The sequence below is a fragment of the Triturus cristatus genome, chromosome 3_2, assembly GCF_964204655.1.
Source record: "Triturus cristatus chromosome 3_2, aTriCri1.1, whole genome shotgun sequence".
Classification (NCBI taxonomy): Eukaryota; Metazoa; Chordata; class Amphibia; order Caudata; family Salamandridae; genus Triturus; species Triturus cristatus.
This window is the reverse complement of record NC_140584.1, coordinates 236,155,451-236,174,726: the sequence shown is the minus strand read 5'-3', so window position 1 is coordinate 236,174,726 and position 19,276 is coordinate 236,155,451. Positions and strand designations below refer to the sequence as shown.

Here is a 19,276-nt window from a genome sequence, read left to right as displayed (position 1 = left end):
TAGTATTTAGGTGGCAACTCCAGACCTAGAAACTAGATCTACGGTGACCAAGGAGGAAGGAAGATGACCTTGCGGGGAAGACTAATGACGGCCTGTGCCCTGCTGGCCTGTCACCAGATTCTGCGAACCAGCAACCTGTCTTGCAGCCAGCGACCTCTGAAACTCCTGGGAGGACTGCTGCCTTCAAGGAGGATTCCAGTCTCCTGTCAACAAGCGGACCTGTCCAGGGGAAGCATACTCTGCGGGCTCTGGATCCAGGGGATCCGTGTCTCCTGCCCACTCTGCGCCCGGCACCCACGGCCCGAGTCTGAGTGGCTCACCTGTGCAGTGGGGTCTCCCCAGGGATCCTGGCCTCATCTCCAGCATTGAGTGACCTCTCCTGGTCCCCACAACAGGTCCTGCGGTGGGAATCTAGAGGCTCCCATTGACGGTAACCGTTTCCGGTGAGAGGACTCCATCGAGGGTCACCCCTCCACTCTAGGTCCCTGGGCCTTGGTGGGCTGAGCTGACTGTGTCCCTGTGACCTCCTACATTCCAACTTCCCTCTGCTGTCATTCCCCCTGCAACCTCCAGTGCCACGCCTGCAGCCTCTTTGTTGTAAGACAAATCCCCATAGAAAAGCATTGAGCGCCCAACTCGAAATTGCACCCTGCACCCGGCAGCCCTTGTACAGCTGTGTGTATGTTTGTGCTCTGTGTCCCACGGTGCTGCTTCTAACCCACAAAGCATGGCCCCTGCAAGCAGTGTGACTCCAGACACCCCCTGTCTCCTTTGGAAAGCATTAGGCAGAACTCTGAATTCGGATAACCACCTTATATTCAGAACACTACTACAGAATTGGCTCTTCCCCACATACCGACCACACACAAACAGAAATATACAGCATATCCCTCTGTATATAAGCATTTTATTTGTCCTATAGATATGAACTTATCTGTGTATTGCTTTGTATAAACGTGTAGAATAAGTGCTTTAAAAATATAGATATTCTTTAGTTCTGCTTAACAAAAGTACATATTACTGATAGTTATATTATTCTATGTTTTTAACATGTATATAAGTGACTGCATAAAAAGGTAAATCTTTTATCATAACTATTTATTTACTATTGCTGCACAATTGAATTACAAAAAACATATAAAAGCTGCAGTTTATTAAATATATCTTTAATCTACATATACTACCTTCCTTTATGCATGTATATACCATCCTTGTACTTATGAATCTATATATTTATAACTTTCCTTCTAATTCAGCATATACAATGCACTACCCTATTTCTGTATCGCTCTCAATATATCCTCTACCTCAACTCTGACTCATCTCAAACCTCTTTCTACTACTCTTTCCAATGCACTACGCTATTTCTCCCCATATGCCTCTGTCAATATATCCTCTACCCCTATTCTCTCATTCATCCCACTACTATGATCCCCAAAATGACCCTTTCTAGACTCTTCCCAACTCTACCCCTCCTTGCATCATCTTGTAGCTCTTTTACTATTCTGATCCCCCAAAACAAGCCTTTCTAAACCTTTCCCTCTGACTCTTCCCCCTCCCTTTTACTCATCCCAAACCTCCTCCTACTGCTACGAGCTCCAAAACAAACAGTCAATAAAAAGATTTCTAAATCCTTCCCTCTTCTATCCCTCCACTATCATCTTCAATCCAAAGAACAGGCTAACATGTCCACCACTCAAATTTATTTCATGTTTCACTATACTAATTCACCACTAATACTTTATGGGTTCCGGAGTAGCGTGCTAGTTGCCGAAAAAGCACTTCAACACCTCATCTGGGGTAGCAAGCGCCATATAAATGGAAATCATTTTCCTTCTTCTATCCCTCCACTATCCTTCTCAATCCAAATAACTGACTGACATATCCATCACTCAGATTACTTTCATATTTTGCTATACTAATAATACTTTATGGGGTCCGAAGTAGTGTGCTACTCGTCAAAAAAGCGAGGTCAGCAAGCCATCGGGGTAGCAAGCGCTATATAAATGCAGACCTTTTTCCCTCTTCTATCTCTACACTATCATTCTCAATTCAAATAACTGACTAACATATCCACCACTCAAATTACTTTCATAATTCACTATACTAATTCACCACTTTATGAGTTCAGGAGTAGTGTGCTACTCGCTGAAAAAACACTTCAACACCCCATCAGGGGTATCAAGCGCTATATAAATGCAAACCTTTTCCCCTGTTCTATCCCTCCACTATCCTTCTCAACCCAATAACATATCCACCACTCAATTTACTTTCAGATTTCACTATACTAATTCACCACTAATCCTTTGTTGATAGCGTGCTACTCGGTTAATAAGCGCTTCATCGACTCATCAGGGGTAGTAAGCATTATATAAATGGAACTACAATTACAGTACAATTTACCACATACCTGATGACATTACAACACTAAGAAGTACAGTGGTTCACTATGTATAGGCAGAGGCACACTGGAAGTGCAGGAGCCAGCATGACTACTGTTAAATATCATCTGGTGTCTTCAGGTTAGATTATCCCTGATATTGTCCACCAAGTTTTAAAAGCAGACACCCAAGTAACCACTATCCCGTGGCTTTGGTTCCCTTGGAGTGGTGTGGGGTCTCTCATTCTCTGAAAGCTGCTGTGATTTCATCAATTTCTGTAGACTGTATGATGGAGAATGACCATGTGATACCACCTGGAAGGAGGTCAAGGTCATGTCACATCTGGAAATGTTGGGATTGCCTGGTTGGATGTTTATGACCACATGGTCCTTGGAAGCCTGAAAGGGGAGTCAGAATGACTTGGATCCTGAAGGAGTGGCCCAAGTGCCCGCCAGAAAGAGGAGGAGAAGGTGGCATGGGAACCCCACCCTGAAAGATCCCACAGTCCAGGTGAACCTGAGTGAGAGGCTCCAGAACCCACAAGGGAAGACAGTGCTGCCCTAGGAGACCTGCCTGGTCTAGCTGGGTGGCTAGTTGCTGAAGGACTATCCTGGGTAGAATTCTGAAAGGCCCTACTCTTAAGGACCCAAGGCAGCAGGGTGAGGCGAGGGCCAATGGGGACACCTCTGGTGAGTATCACATTTATTGAGAAAATGGCCTCCTGTATATTAAGCCTAAGGTCCCTGAACCTGGGTCAACCCAAGTGTTTGTTGTCCATAGTCCTATAGGGTCTTCCTACTGGAGCTGGCCCATGAGATCCCCCTAGCAGGACATCTAGGGTTATGACTAAGTTGAAAGGTATAAATCTTTACCAGGCAAAGGCGCCAGAGTAAGAGACCTAAATTGGGCTAAAAATTCAAATTTATGCTGGGCAGAGCTTTCCTGCTAGGGAATGGTTTAATTGGGACCTCGTCCAGTGGATGTTCAACACTGATGAGTCCTCTTTAGCCACTCCTGCTGCCTTGCCTCATTGAGGATGTTTCACCTCTATTTCAAAGACTAAGTGGCCGGATTATGATCTAGGTGGATGGAATACTCCGTCACAAACATGATAGATATCATGTACACCATATTACAAGTTATATAGGATATAATGGAACTTGTAATACAGCGGATAGGATATATTTCACGTTTGTGAAGGGGTATCCCATCTGCCAAATTCATAATCAGGCCCTAACTCTGATGGTAAAACCTTTTGATGCTATTTTGAACCTTAAACTTTAGGAAAAATCATAACTGTGTTTTTTCTTATTGGACCTCTGTTGCTTTGGTGTAATTGTATTTATTTAAATTCACTCTATGTTTTTTAAATTGGTTTGGTAATATTTTGAGTAGTGTTTTGGATATATATCACCATTGTCGTACTTTACACATTGCCCCAAAGTTAAGCCTGTCAGCTCTTAGACTTAAGAGTTCACCTTGACATGGGTGTGGTAATTACTTGAGGTGGTTACTCACCCCTCTCAACTAATACCCACATTTCTTACAAGAGCCATAGTAAGAGGGACCCTGAGACATCAGATGCAAAAGTATTGACTCCCAGTAACCCTTGGATTACCCTGAATGGGGTTTGAGCAAGATGATTCAAAGTTATTTTCCATCCACTTTTAAAAAACTAATGTAATGGTTAACACAGAAGATTTGTGTTATGCTTGGTGGAAAATAGTTTTATGAAAGTGTTCTATGTGCTACCAGAGCCAAAACTGGTTTGGAACCAGTTTGCAACTCAGCCTTACTGCAGGGTCTTAATACATGTTCCTGGCTGATACTTAATGATCCTGCTTCCAGAGGACAATGACATTTCCTCTGGGCCCAGGAAGGAAGAGATGTAGTCAAGAACTGGCCACATAACTAGGATTAACCAACAGTGAATGGAACAGGAAAGCTGGCAGATCAAAGGGCTTGCTTTACATTTTTTTTGTATGGTCTTGCTTGACAGTGCAGTTGTCACAAGACGATTTTGTGAGCAATAATAGAGAGAGTTTTTGCTCAGCCCACGTGTTGGGAGCGAGGTGTACATGTTTTGATTGAAACAATCAAGGCGCTATTTAAGGCTACTGTGGTAGCTGGAACCCCACTACCCTTACATTTTGGATGCTAACTGACTTTTTGTTACCATGATTAATATGTGGCAGACTCATCATATTGATGCATTTTTTAACTTTTGAATATAATTGTGGAGTGTATGACAGTATGATTGTTATTTCCTGGATGAGAGTTGTGGGACAGAAATTTGATCTCTTTTTGAATTGTGGATTGATGCATTGTCAGATATATTTGTACATATAACAAAATGGTATTTAAAAATATAGAAAAATAAATGTAATTGATTTGCTTGATCAAAACTTAACTTGGTTGTAATTGTGTTCTTTTTCCCATAATTCCTGTGTTCATCTGCCACGAGGGTTTGTTATTATCATTAGGACCCTTATTAGGGCCTTTCTTGAATTAATTCTGGCAGGTATCTTATTTGTTGGTTGTACATGTTTTGATTAGTCAGAAATTGTGTGCTTCCACAAAAACGTACTTGCCCTCCAAACAACTGTGATCATTTTCCTTCAGGGTTATTTTTCTTACGTCTAAATGTGATTTACACACTAATGTCTGTCTCTGCTTTATCATTTCATTTTACATAGTGAATTGCAAACAAGTTGAATGCATTAGCACGTGGTTGTGGTTCCGTCATCTAAAGGGAGGTTCAGTGTCACAGATTTCAGGTGATTTCACAGTACTGTGCCATCAATTACCATTTCATAGGAGACAACTGTGTTTTCTGCAAGCAGGGAAGTCAGACCATCACTTACTCATAAATCACAAGTAAGGTTTGCGTCGCTCTTGCACCAAGTTGTGTGGTGCAAGAGCAACTCAAACCGGGTCGTAATTATAAGTAAAATAGAAATGTTCAACAAACAGGTATGGCTTTCTTTCCTATAAAAAGAAAATCGATAAAAAGCTATTCGGTAAAAACAGGAGGATATGTATATCACTAGATCATCTATTGGGTAAAATAAATGTTATCCCTCATAAGAGAAACTATTTCGTACAGAGGTACCACACCATCTCTCTCTGCTTCCAAAGCAATTTCACCCAGAATGTAAATCTTTGGCAAAGGAGCTCAGCTTAAGAAGCTCTGTTTTATAAAAGCACTCGAAATCTTTTTTAACGTCGGTATAACTCTTCAGGGATGTCAAGAAAAAAAAACTCTACCAACGTATGGCATTGCCTTGGTGCTGACTATTTTCCTTCTCCTCTTAAATTTCTAATTGACATGACCTTGATTGTTTCAATCAAAATCCACACCATTTCCTAAAATGTTGCCAAGCTCTTAAAGACGTTTCGAGAATCTTACTTCAAGTACGGCAGGCAGCTGTGATCGAAGAGGAGGCCACCTCGCACAGGGCTTTGGAACTCAGAGATTAAAAGCACACGCTCCTAATGTGCAATGTCTGGGAATGAGCAAGGGTTTGCACTCTCCGGGTGAGGGCTAGTGCAGACTAATCACAAAAAGAAAAAAGCGATGCACGATTTCTCGCGTTTGCCTCTTCATGACATCTCGGCTGAGTCAGAATGCTGTCAGCTCCGCAGGGGGCTGCTGACTGGAGGAAATGTGTACTGGCAGCAGCTGCTGCTGGCAAGGAAACGAGCGCGCGCCAGGCCAATGAGGAGTGAATCACTCCATGAAGCAATATCCAGGAGCAGGGGCGTAGCTTCAGGGGGAGTGTTCGGGGTGTTAAATCCCCGTAATAAATGCATTTTATGATAATTAGTTGGGTACAAGTGCTTTCAGTCATCTATTGTGAGGTCTCTGTCGAATTTCACCAGGAATTTTTAAATGCACACTCTCTTCCTTTCACTGTTTTGAAAGTCTTAAAAATGCCACTTAGGGTCAGATGTATGTAAATCTGAAATACCGATTTCTTAATAGCGAATTTTACCGATTCGCTATTAAGAAATTGGAATTTCCTATGTAGGTAAAGATTCGGTAAAAAATACTGAATCCTTAAAATTCCTTATTACCGAATCGGTAATTGAGATTCGGTAATAAGGAATGCCTACCCATTCATTTCTATGGGCTTGGAGGCCCATAGGAATGAATGTGAAGACATTCACTATTACCGAATCGCTAATAGCGAGAGCAGTTTCAAGGGTGCCAGGGTGTCAAAAGGACAGCCTGTTGCACCCCTGAAATGTGCATGTGTGCACATGTGGCGCACATACATGCCCTAAGGGCATGAATGTGTGCCACATGGCACTTAACCAAAAACAACAAAGTTTGTGATAAGTTGGTGGCAATTACCGATTTCTTAAGGCTCAAAAGCACTGTTTAATGTGCTTCCTACATTGCATTTAAGGAATCGGTAAATGCAAGAGCAATAAGGAATCGGTATTTACCGATTCCTTATTTACCGATTCCTTACCTACATTAGGAATGGCTAAATACTGGTTGGTAACACTGAAATTTAACGAATTACGGTGTTACCGACCGGTATTTAGCCACCTACATCTCGCCCTAAGTTTGCAAAATACTGTTTTCCCTCACTCACCCAGTACCCCAACCAATCTGCATTCCTCTCCCTTTCCACTGCCCTTTAAGCCACAATAATAGACCCTGCCCTCCTATAATGTATTTCCAACATTATATGCCAGCGTGACTGTTGTAAAATCTGATGCTCACCCCTCCCCAGTCTTACGGACCAAGCTATGCCCCTCTCCAAGAGTCTGTTTCAAAATCGCCGGCTCCTGTAGATTTTCAGTAGTTTCCAAAAACTTAGATTTTGTAAACATCAAACAATAAACAAATTCAGAATGAGACTATACCTTTTTCTTGCCAGCCTCGGTAATCTTTGGAATGTTGAAGACTTGCCCAGTGTAATATTGTACTCCACTGAACAAGACCACCGCTATGGAGTCTCCCTCCTTCTCGATGACAGAAATGATGTCTTCTGTTCTCAGCGTCTCTTCGCCCTGCAACATGAGATGTTTGTAAAAGAGATTTTCAGGATTTCACTCCGTAAGACATTTCTTTCATATTTACAGAAAGACACAAATGCCAAAGATCTGCTTGAGAATATCTTTCTAAAAGTGGCACTAGATTTACAAACAATTTGCAGCTAGTTGCTTTACTTTTGTAACACAAACCCTGTGGAAAGAAAGAGTGTGTCAGTTTTCACCTTACAGCGCAAATAAGGATTTGCAATGGAAAATTGGCAATGCAAAGTGGAGCCATGCACCACGTTGCATCAAGGGAGAGCTCTATGACCGAGGCATGGGCATTCCCATGCAACCACCTATGGGTTTTGATGCAAACACCTACCTACTAATTAGTGAAGACAAGGATTTGCAACTAAAGTTTACACCTCCTAGAAGCAGGCCTGACAGAGGAGAAAGGATGAATTTACTCCATGCTTTTCAAATTTTGCATGTGTGCTGAGTTGTACAACAAAGAAAGTGGGAAAGTATTACATCGTAATTTTTGCAGAGGAAGGCTCCCCTTCAATACAAACCCTATGGTTGACTAAACCCACACACCTTTGCAATCTGGTGCATTGAAGCAAAGCAGCCAAAAGGGCACCAGCGCAAAGCAGAGAAAGCCACTGCAATATCTTTGAAGAATTGGCACATTTCTTCTCTCTCCCTTTGATACAAAGCAACACAGAACATGTGTTTGCTGCGCTGCATTGTGTCGAAAGTTAGTAAATCAATAAAGCGTGTTGTAAGTGTTTGACACTGCTATGTCAAGAATCGCACTAGGTTTCCTTGTACTGGAATACAAGGAAAAATGTGCAATACATAAACATAACAAAACATCTAAGGAAATCAAAAATGCTTAATAATAATGGCCCAGAATGTAATGCATATTTTTTACTCCTAATAATCAAAGAAGGGACCAGGTGTAATATTTAGAGAGGTGCTGCACCCATACTCCTTCAAGGTCAATGTACAATAAAAACAAACGGGAAAGTTCCTCAAGCAAGGGATAGAATAGGCCCTAAAAGATGGAACAAGGGGTACGACCAACCACATTTGGGGGATCTGAATGATCAGATCAAAGTGACCTCACACATCTGCTGGGGAGTCATGCTTCATCATTGGGTGCTACTCATCGGGCCAGCACTAAAATGCCTGATGGGCCCCTCAATGCGGGATCTTTAGTGGAGATCTTCTGATCGTAAAGCAGTATGATGAATGCAAGTGAGGGGTTTATATAGGATGGTGATACGGTGATTTAAAAGAGTCCAAGGGAACCTGGCAAACTTTAATGAAGAAGTGGTCCCTTGACACACTAAAAACAGAAAAGTTATCGAAGGTGATAATGCTATGCAATTTTTTTAATGAATGGTTTTATTTGTTGTATGGGAATAACATGAATAATTTCAATCAATCAATAAACTCTGAAACTTTAAATGGTGACGAAAGTCAACTGGAGGTAAAAATAGATATTGCTTTAGAGGAACTCACAACATCAGTGGGCTTCTCAGTTTTCTCTTAAGTGTATTTCCAAAGCAAAAAATATATGACTTCACATTTAGATGTGGACTAACCTTTAAGCGGACGAGCGTGACATGTTCTCTGGGAAACAGCATGGATTTTGCATGGGGGTGGATTTCGTGCTATTTTTGGTTTTGAAACTTGGGAAAAATTAGTGAGCGCTTGTCCTTCTGTGTGCTGTTTCAGGCATCCCTTTGTACGTCTCCTTGTCTTCCCTGTCCTACCAAGGAGCAGAAACATTTTCTGTGTGTGTGATTTTTCAGCTAGACAGCTGATTTTCTGCCACCAGCCTTTGAAGGTATTTTTATACTAAGGTTCATGTTTTGGGCTTTGTAATCTACTTAATGTCTGGTGTCAGGCTCATTGTGTTCTGACCAGCTATTACAATGCCAAGAGATGCATTTCATTTGCAGTTTCAGAAGCTCATGGTACACATGGATTTTTTGCCTCTACAGATTAGGTTAACAGATTCCGAAATGTTGACACACTGGCACTTGTCTAGGTTCAGACTCATGCTTCAGTCAAACCTCCTATTACCTTTGAGAAGGGCATCCTGTAGCTAAGTAACTGATTTCAGTAAATTGGACTGTATCCTTTTCACTTTACTTCAAATTGTATACTGCTGCAAGACATCCATTAAGATGTATCACAATGATGAGGAAACCTTTTATTGCATCAAATGGGCAATGTCTTTTCAAAGGTTAGCACACAACTTTGACAGAACAAATTATCTTGCAAATGTTCTTATCTCAAGGTTCTGGTTATAATGACAGGACACAATGATAGGACAAAAAAATCTTGTTTCATTCGCTTTCATACACTTTCCTCCATGAACAAAAACGTGACCTTAAGGTGCCAATCATTATGTCTCCTAAGTGCTTGAGAAATAAAAGCTGTATCACATAAACTTAGTAAACATTGTACTGATTGTATTTTATTTTGTCTGTACTATTCACTATATCACAACAGATCTGTGTCAGCGGTATTTGAATTTCCAAGCTGTAAATCTGTAGCCTACAAATTAATTTTTCAGCATTAATTATGCTTTTTGTGAGGTTAACCCCTTATCATCCATCACAAGGCCTAACAGAGGAAATCAAACTCCTGGAAGAAAATGCGGAGATGAGGGGTTTTATCTCAAAACAAGAAGGAGATTTCTTATGTACAAAAAATGCAAAGATCACATATTTTTACACGCTACCCAAGATATTAAAGAAAGGACACCACCTCCTGGGCATTCCATCGTTTCAGGAATCGGTTCACTTCTTGAACCACCATCACGCTTCTGTGATTTTTTTTTTAAATCTTTAATAGAGAACAGTTCTACTTACCTCAAGGATACAAAAGATCTCCTAACACCTCTGAAAGAAATCGATTATGACCCAAATACCTGCTTGTTGGTCAGTCTGGACATAGAGAGCCTTTATACCAGTCTCCCCCAGGATGACACCATTGAAGTAATCAAAAAGGCTTCAGAATAAACTAATTGGGACTTCATAACTCCCAAAACATTTGTGATGAAATGTGCAGGACTGGCACTAAATCGAAACTTCTTTGAATTTGAAGGAGACTTATTCCTTTAAACCTATGCGACTTCCATGGGCAGTACTTTTGCCCTTAGTGTGGCAGGATTGTTTGCCCATGAGTTTGAAAAGACATATATTATGAATACCAACAATGCCTTTGCAGATAGAATATTGTTTTGGAAACGTTACATAGATGATATCTTTATGATTTGACATGGACAAGAGGACACACTGGTAATTTTTCTTGAATGGATCAACAACTACAACAGGAAATTGAAATTTACTAGCTGCACAAACAAGAATACCATTACCTTCTTGGACATTACAATCTCCTCGGTGAATGGAAAACTGAAGACAAAGACCTACTATAAACCTACGGCAAGAAATACCTTACTTAGATTTGACAGTTTCTACCCTAGGGCTCTGAAAGAGAATCTACTCTATGGGCAATTCCTCTGACTCGGAAGGAATTGCAGTGATTTGGAAAATTATCACACCCAAGCAAAAGGCTTCTCAAGAAAACTGAGAGATCGCAGAAACCCTGAGAAAATAGGACTTCTCAAAAGCAAGCATGGAACCAAAACAGATACACTTCGCTCGAAGAATCTTCCAAGACAAAGACGGCGATACCACTTACTTGTGTAACAACTTATAGTACAATCTCCAATAAAGTCAAAAAAGTGATTAACAAACACTAGCGCATATTACAAACAGGCAAACTTCAATGGGAAAAGCCCCTCTTTTCTTTTAAAATAGCTAGAAACATAAAAGATTGCCTAGTGTCAACCCGCCCAAGAAAACCACCAGAACAACCATCCAACTTAGTACTTAATGCATGGGGTCCAGCCAACGTAACATGTCATTACCCTTGCAGCAATTGCAGTGCATGTCATCTTACAACTCCAAATAAGACTCTGAATTTTGAACATGGTAAAATCTGGCATCTCAAGAAACATACCAACTGCAACTCAAAAATGTCATATAAATATGATTATTTGTCCATGTGACCTAAGATATGCCCGCATGACCAGCAGAAAGGTGAAAACAAGAGCCTGCGAACACTGCAGCAACATAAGATGCAAATGGATTACTACAAAAATGACCCACCATTCCCTAAAAACAGGACACACCATCAATTGCCTAAGATGGGTAGTCATTGAACAACATTTACAAAACCTGCAGGTTGGGCTTTTTGAAAAAGGGCAGAGATGGATATAGTGCCTGTCTACACAGATACAGGGCTTAAATGATAACATTCCATGGGTTTCTCTGAATAAGGGACACATGGGCTTATTCGACTAGTTTCTGATTCCTGTTGCTTCTGCTAATATGACCCTGATAGCCCACAATATCTGTGAGTTCAAACAGATGATACCATATAAGTGACATTTGGTCCACCAGACGCTACCAACTACTTTTTTCTTAAATCAAACAAACAAAATAATTAACTGGAACTCCTTTCTCCCTTCCGTCTCGGGACATTGCCCCATAGACCACCAACAATAAAAAACAGGGGTCATGGGCCTTATTAACCAACATAGTTTATATCTATTCCCATCTATTTTGTCAGCCAAAACTTGACGAGTTAATAGTGCAATCTTTATTTATCCAAATTAACATATTAAAATGATCATGTTTATTGGACTGATCTCCATTCATCGATAAAAAACATCTCAAAGTGATTGTGTTAAGTGATACACATTGGTGCATCCAAAACTGATACTGCACCGAGGGAATTCATTCGCACACCGAGGGTTAAAAATCCTAGGTGGACCTCTTATGTCATCACGCTTACTTTTGCGTACGACGTCAGACCCGGAACACGGCTTGCATTGATTATTTAGACAAAAGCAAGAGCCAGGGACACATCTTCGGGATTCCGCACAAGGACCAAAATTGGTATGCAAACGGACGGTGGACTTTGACATAGTAAGTGGGATCTGGGGGAGCCCGAAGAACCAATTCTTTTCGCAAGAATCTGACGAGATTTTAGTCGGACAGGAGTCACTTATCAAATCTTTTCTATAGCTCCCATTTAGAGTGTGGCTACAGGCACCGCCCCCCGCTGGGATCCAAGTTACTCGGTGCGAATACTGACGAATATATGGAAAAATTAGGTGCTAAAATTGAGCACATACTTTCCAATGCATGCAAAAGCAGAAAAGCTTCTGCACAAAAAAAGGAAAAGGTAACTTTCTGAAAGTCCTTTTTGCCTATTTTTGTTTATCAAAAATCCAAATTCATCATCATGTTAAGTTTTTAATAAATATCAAAATAAGTTGTGTAACCATTCTTCTAACTAGTCCCTACTGTGAAATATCAGAATTCAAATTTAATATTGTTAATGAGTGTTTTTCTTTAGGCCAGTCGGCCTTCCTACAGTGAAACTAGTTTTTGGGTGCTAGTCACTTTAAGGTCATGTTAGCATTTTACATGTCCTGATTTTAAATACAATGTACCCTTACATGTGGACTACAAGGCCTACATAGGGGTAACTTATTAATATTTAAAAGAAATGTTTTCATTTGTCAAAAGGGTCAGTTTGGGTGAGGCTGCAGTTGTAAACTGCAGCAGCCAAACATCAGCGGTAGGTTTGGAGTCATGTTCATATTGCAATACTAGTGGGTAGCACAGTACTATTGTAGTACAATGGTGACATATAACTTTCGATGCAGTGGGTATGTTTTGGGGCACCATATACTATGGCCTTATATGAAAGTTAAATAGGCAAGTTAAGAAAAGAAATTAAGTGTAAGACAATGTCAACAAGTTTTTGGGGTCAGAGCGCATGCACTGGTGCCTTGTTAGCAGTCTCCCTGTGTACAGAGTTAAAAACCCAGGGCTTCAGTACACAAAAACATGGCAGTCGCCACACAAAATGAGACACTTTCTCAAAGAAGCTGGTTTGAAAATGTCAATATTATTAATTATGAACAAGCATGTGGTAACATTAGAAATAAAACTGTGTAGTATGGATTTTTGTACAGGCAAATTTAAAATATGCAGTCCGGCTATTACTGAACTGCACATTTCACCTTGTACGGCTAGAATGGTGTACTCTGAATATCCTAAATATCATGATGCTGGACAATGGGCTAAATAACTTTGTAACTTTAATAATAAACAAGATGGAATAATAAGCTAAATAATAGATGAAGGCAAAGATCAGATGGATAGTCAGATGGACATGGAGATTTGGAAAGAAGACTCAAATCGTGCTAATAAACTGGTTTGGATGGTAATTAACAAAATTCAGTTAATGGCATTTATAATATCCAATGCACAGAGCTCTCGACATTTTACATAATTATTAATAAGGAAGGTTTAGGTCTGGCTAGATGTTTATTTTGGAAAATAAGCCAGAATGCAGTTCCTAAGTATGTGGGATTGTTCAAATCTATTGAGAAGTGCCCTCACACACCCCAGAGGATGTCATGCTTCATCATTAGGCCTGCTCCTCATCGGCCGGCACTGCAATGCCAGACGGGCACCCGCGAAGGGGCTCTTTGGTGGAGATCTTTTATTGGTGAAGCCGTTGGGTGTGTGTGGGTTTGTGGACAGGGTAGTGTCGTGAGTGTGCTGTGCAATTTAAATTAGACCTAGGGCTGCCCTTTTCAATATTTTTATTCCTAGGGTGCACTAGCCTAACTAAAAACTGAAAGTCCTGTCTGGAAACAATGGTCCTCCAGGGTCTGTGTGGTACCTGAGGTCAACATGTTTCTTACCTAAAGAAGCGGTTAACCCGTTTGGTATCAATTCATCAGGAACTTGATATATAGGAGAAGTTAATCTCAACTCTTGCACTACCGCAAGACTGGTTCTTGATGTTGTATGTTGAGGTAGTAACCAGCGTGGCTGTTAAACACTAGGTCCAATTGCCTAGTGTATTGAGACCTGAAAGAAAGTGATAAAAGAGGATAAACCTGTGTTAAAGTGTGGGGAGTACCACCTTGCGGCGCTTGGCCAGTGGAGTGAGCCCATAAGGGTCTCACCGTGCTACAAGCAGGAGAGAAAGGGGGGGCGTTGGTAGCTTTCCCTTGTGACGTGCCTTGGTGTGTTTCTGGAGGCACTATTAAAATATTGGCTGGGAAAGTCCACTGTGATTAAGTGACGGTATCATGCAGTGGATAACTGTTGGAAAGTGGATTATTGGTAGGGGCAAATGTAGGCCTGCCACTGGCAATAAGGCCACTAACACAGAATAGTGCTCAAAATAGGTTTTAGGAAATTATTTCTATGCTCGGTCCTCCTATGGAGATTTTTTTCAAGGTTGCTCCTAAGTTCTCCAAACTTCTGGAACTTCTTCCTGAGTTCCCCGAAAAGGGTCCAAAGTGTCTCAACTCACTCCAAGGGTCTGTATGCTCCAAGATGGTCCTTGAAAGCTGAGGACTTCAGTTCCCCCAATCCACCTGCAGGAAACCCTTACAAATCCACTGGGAGCTCTACAGGTTGGGGATTCTTGGTGGTGATGTTCCAGATGATCTCTGTTAACCTTTAGCTTGCAGGGAGTCCAATCATTAGTTCCTTTACAGCAAGGTAGTCCACAGGGCTGTAGTTCCAGATGGTGCAGTCTTCAGAGGGCATGCCTTAGAAATTGCACATCAAACTTCTCAGCATGGCACCACGTCTTGCATTCTTAAGATTCAAGCAGCAGATCTGAGAGACTCTGCCCCACTCAGATACTTATTCCAAGTTCTCTGGGTCAAGCAGGAGGTCACTCCTGATCAATGGGAGCAGGGTAACTCCCCAAGGATATGACCACATCCTGTAGAGTGTGGCATTATTTTTGCCAGAATGCACCAAATCTTCCAAATTCATAATGGCTGATTTTCCAGCAGGGAGTTCAGAGCTGGATAAACATACCCCTAAGATGGCTAATTGTCATAGACTCTCCCCCTTGCATCTGTTAATTCCGTCCTTAAACATAGCTCTGGCTCGGGGTCAAAAGAGTAGGTTTGTAAATGACACTGAGGCCCTCACCTTCCCTTTGAAGACCATGGTTTATGACTCCTCCCCTGCTCTGGCATTCCTATGTAGCAGCACACTCAATCAATCAATCAATCAACAAATTTGTAAAGCGCGCTACTCACCCGCAGGAGTCTCAAGGCGCTGAGGGGGGGGGGGGGGTTGCTACTGCTCGAACAACCAGGTCTTGAGTTGTTTCCTGAAGGAGAGATGGTCCGGGGTCAGCCGTAGGTGAGTGGGGAGGGAGTTCCATGTCTTGGCTGCCAGGTAGGAGAAGGATCTTCCTCCGATGGTGAACTTCCGAAAGTGTGGGACGGAGGCGAGGGCGAGGCTGGCGGATCGGAGCTGGTGGGTGGGTGTGTAGAATGAGAGACGGTTGTTGAGGTACTTCGGGCCCGTGTCGTGGAGAGCCTTGTGTGCATGGGTGAGGAGTCTGAACGTGATCCTCTTGTTGACGTGGAGCCAGTGCAGGTCTTTCAGGTGGTCAGAGATGTGGCTGCGGCAAGGGATGTCCAGGATGAGTCGTTCTGAGGCGTTCTGAATGCGCTGGAGTCTTTTCTGGAGTTTGGCTGTGGTTCCAGCGTAGAGGGTGTTTCCGAAGTCCAGACGGCTGGTGACGAGGGCCTGGGTGACCGTCTTCCTGGTTTCGGTGGGGATCCATCGGAAGATTTTTCAGAGCATGCGCAGGGTGTTGAAGCAGGATGATGAGACGGCGTTCACTTGCTTGGTCATCGTGAGGGAGGAGTCCAGGATGAAGCCTAGGTTGCGGGCGTGGTCTGTTGGTTTGGGTGCGATGCCCAGGGCAGGGGGCCACCAGGAGACGTCCCAGGCAGAGGGAGATGGTCCGAGGATGAGGACTTCCGTCTTGTCTGAGTTCAGTTTCAGACGGCTGGTCTTCATCCATTTTGCGATGTCTTTCATTCCTTCCTGGAGGTTGGCTTTGGCGGTGGGGGGGTCGTTGGTGAGGGAAAGGATCAGCTGGGTGTCGTCGGCGTAGGAGATGATGTTGAGGTTGTGTTGGCGAGCGATGTCTGCGAGAGGGCTCATGTAGACGTTGAAGAGGGTGGGGCTGAGGGAGGATCCCTGCGGAACGCCGCAGATGACTTCGATGGCTGCGGAGCGGAACAGGGAGAGGCGGACTTTCTGGGTTCTTCCGGCAAGGAACGAGATGATCCACTCCAGTGCCACTCCTTGGATACCGGTGGTGTTGAGGCGCTGTATCAGGGTGCGGTGGCATACGGTGTTGAGGTCCAGGAGGATGAGGGCAGCAGTTTTCCTGTTGTCGAGCAGGGACCTGATGTCGTCGGTGGCTGCGATGAGGGCAGTCTCGGTGCTGTGGTTTGCTCGGAAACCGGACTGCGAGGGGTCGAGGGATCTGTTGGTCTCGATGAAGGCGGAGAGTTGTCTGTTGACGGTCTTCTCGATGACTTTGGCTGGAAAGGGGAGGAGAGAGATGGGTCGAAAGTTCTTGAGGTCCGTGGGGTCCGTGGTGGGTTTCTTCAGGAGGGCGTTCAGTTTGGCATGTTTCCAGCTCTCCGGGAAGGTGGCAGATGCGAAGGAGCTGTTGATGATGTTCCGGAGCTGGGGTGCGATGATGGAGTTGGCTTTGTTGAAGATGTGGTGTGGGCAGGGGTCGGTTGGGGAGCCGTAGTGGATGGTGTTCATCAGGCGGGTGGTGTCTTCGGTGCTGACAGGGGTCCAGGTGCAGAGGATGGTGGTGGGGGCGTTGGTTCGGTGGTCGGGTGCGCTGAAGCTGTTGTGTATGTCGGCGATCTTGCGGTGGAAGAACGAGGCGAGAGAGTCGCAGAGGTCTTGCGAGGGTGTGATGTCATTGTTGCCGTCGCTGGGGTTGGAGAGCTCTTTAACGATGCTGAAGAGTTCCTTGCTGTTGTGGGCATTGTTGTCCAGTCGTTCTTTGAATGCTGTCTTCTTGGTGGTGCAGATCAGCTGGTGGTTTTTGCGTGTGGCGTTCTTGAGGGCTGTCATGTTTTCAGTTGTCTGGTCATGGCGCCAGGTTTTCTCGAGGGTGCGGCAGATTTTCTTGGAGTTTTTGAGGCCGTTGGTAAACCACGGGGCTTTCTTGCTGCCGGGTCTGCTGATGGGGTTCTTCAGTGGAGCGGGATCGTCGGCGCAGTTGGTGAGCCACCGCGTGAGGTTGCGGGCTGCTTCGTTGGGGGTCTGCCGTGTTGGTGGGAGGGTTCTGGCTAAGGGAGGTGGTGAGCTGGTCGGTGGTGATCTTGCTCCAGCTTCTGCGGGGAACCTGTTGCGGGTGGTGGTGGGTCGTGGTTTTCCTGAAGTTGAAGTGGACGCAGCTGTGGTCTGTCCAGTGTAGTCCGGAGAAGTGGCTGAAGGAGATGTGCTTGCTGGAGGAGAAGACGGGGTCAAGCGTGTGGCCGGCGTAGTGGGTGGGAGTGGTCACCAGTTGCTTGAGTCCGAGGTTGGTGAGGTTGTCCAGCAGGGCAAAGGTGTTGCGGTCCTTGTTGTTCTCCAGGTGGAAGTTGAGATCCCCTAAGAGGATGTAGTCTGTGGAGGTGAGGGCGTGTGGACTGATGAAGTCTGCGATGGCTTCGCTGAATTGTGTGCGTGGTCCCAGGGGTCTGTAGATGAGAGTGCCTCTGAGGATGGTCTTGGGGTCGGTGTGTATCTGGAAGTGAAGGTGCTCGGAGGCGGTGAGGGTGTCGTTGGAGTTGGTCGTGATGTGGATGGTGTTTCTGTGGGCGATGGCGATGCCTCCCTCGGTTTGATTGACGCGGTCCCTCCGGGTGATCTTGTAGCCAACCGGGATGGCTATGGCAATGTTTGGGGCTGAGGAGGCGTTCATCCAGGTTTCCGTGAGAAAGGCGACGTCCGGCGCTGTTGTGTCGAGGAGGTCCCAGAGTTCGACGGCGTGCCTGTGGATGGAGCGGGTGTTGAGCAGGATGCATTTGAGATGGTTGTTGTTGGCGCTAGGTCTGGTGGGCGCGTTGCAAGTCCGGAGGCAGGTGAATTTGCAGGTTTGGCAGGAGAAGGGTCCGTGGGAGCGTAACTGGGTGGCTTGGTAGCAGGCGGGGTTTCGGCCGGTGTTGAGAGCGTGGAGGGTGGCGGCAGCCTAAGTATGGTGGGTGCGCTGGCCTTGTCGAGGTCCAGGGGTCAAGACGCTGGGCGCTGTCCAGGTGCAGACGGGTGCAGACGGACTTGCCTTTGGCGCGCCTTCGGCGCACAATCGGCGCGCCCGCTGCGCGTACGCGTGAGCTCCATATGAGGCAAAGTGGGAGGGAGGAGCAGCTGGGAGGCGGTAGCGGGGCGGCCAATGGGGATACAGAAATGAAAAGGGGGCGGGGCCGCGAGGGAGCTGCGGCAGGAAGCGGGTAGCGGGAGGGCGCACCAGGGGTGCAGTACTAATGAGGGCACAATCTCTATTAACAGAAAGGAAAATAAGGAAACAATGCAAATATTTAGTACAGCATAAGACACAGTAATTGGGGGCTACAGCGGGGAGAGATTGGAAGAGCAGCAGCAAGGGGCACCGAGGCCAGGAGTGTGCCTGTGGCGCCTGGGCAGGGACACACTACAGCTGGAGGGCCGTGCAGCATGGGGTGTGTCCTGGGGTCAGGACACTGCACTCCCAGCAGAGGTGTTTAACCCCAGGGGTCTTTATCCCTTCTTCAAAGCAGCCTGGCGAATCCACCTAACTCTTACCAACCAGGACAAACCTCTGGAAGGCTGAATCTGGACTTACAAACAACAAAGCCTTATAACTTCTTGTCTGTACCTTTTAGGAGAAATTCAACAATATAATATTGTTGGATTTATCACTACCATTCTGGGAAGTCTTTGAACGGAAGTTCTATCATTCTCCTATCAGTAGTTATCAGT

The 19,276-nt window shown here is 44.4% G+C and overlaps 1 protein-coding gene across 5 annotated transcripts in view; it reads right to left on the bottom strand.

The window, feature by feature from the left end:
• Positions 1 to 19,276, bottom strand: part of KYNU (kynureninase) — a 996,465-nt gene that overhangs the window by 436,162 nt on the left and 541,027 nt on the right. For all 5 annotated transcript variants that reach the window (XM_085647553.1, XM_085647551.1, XM_085647555.1 and 2 more), the window contains one exon: positions 7,260 to 7,406. In XM_085647553.1, coding sequence (XP_085503679.1) covers positions 7,260 to 7,406 — 147 coding nt within the window. The remainder of the gene's footprint in view (positions 1 to 7,259; positions 7,407 to 19,276) is intronic.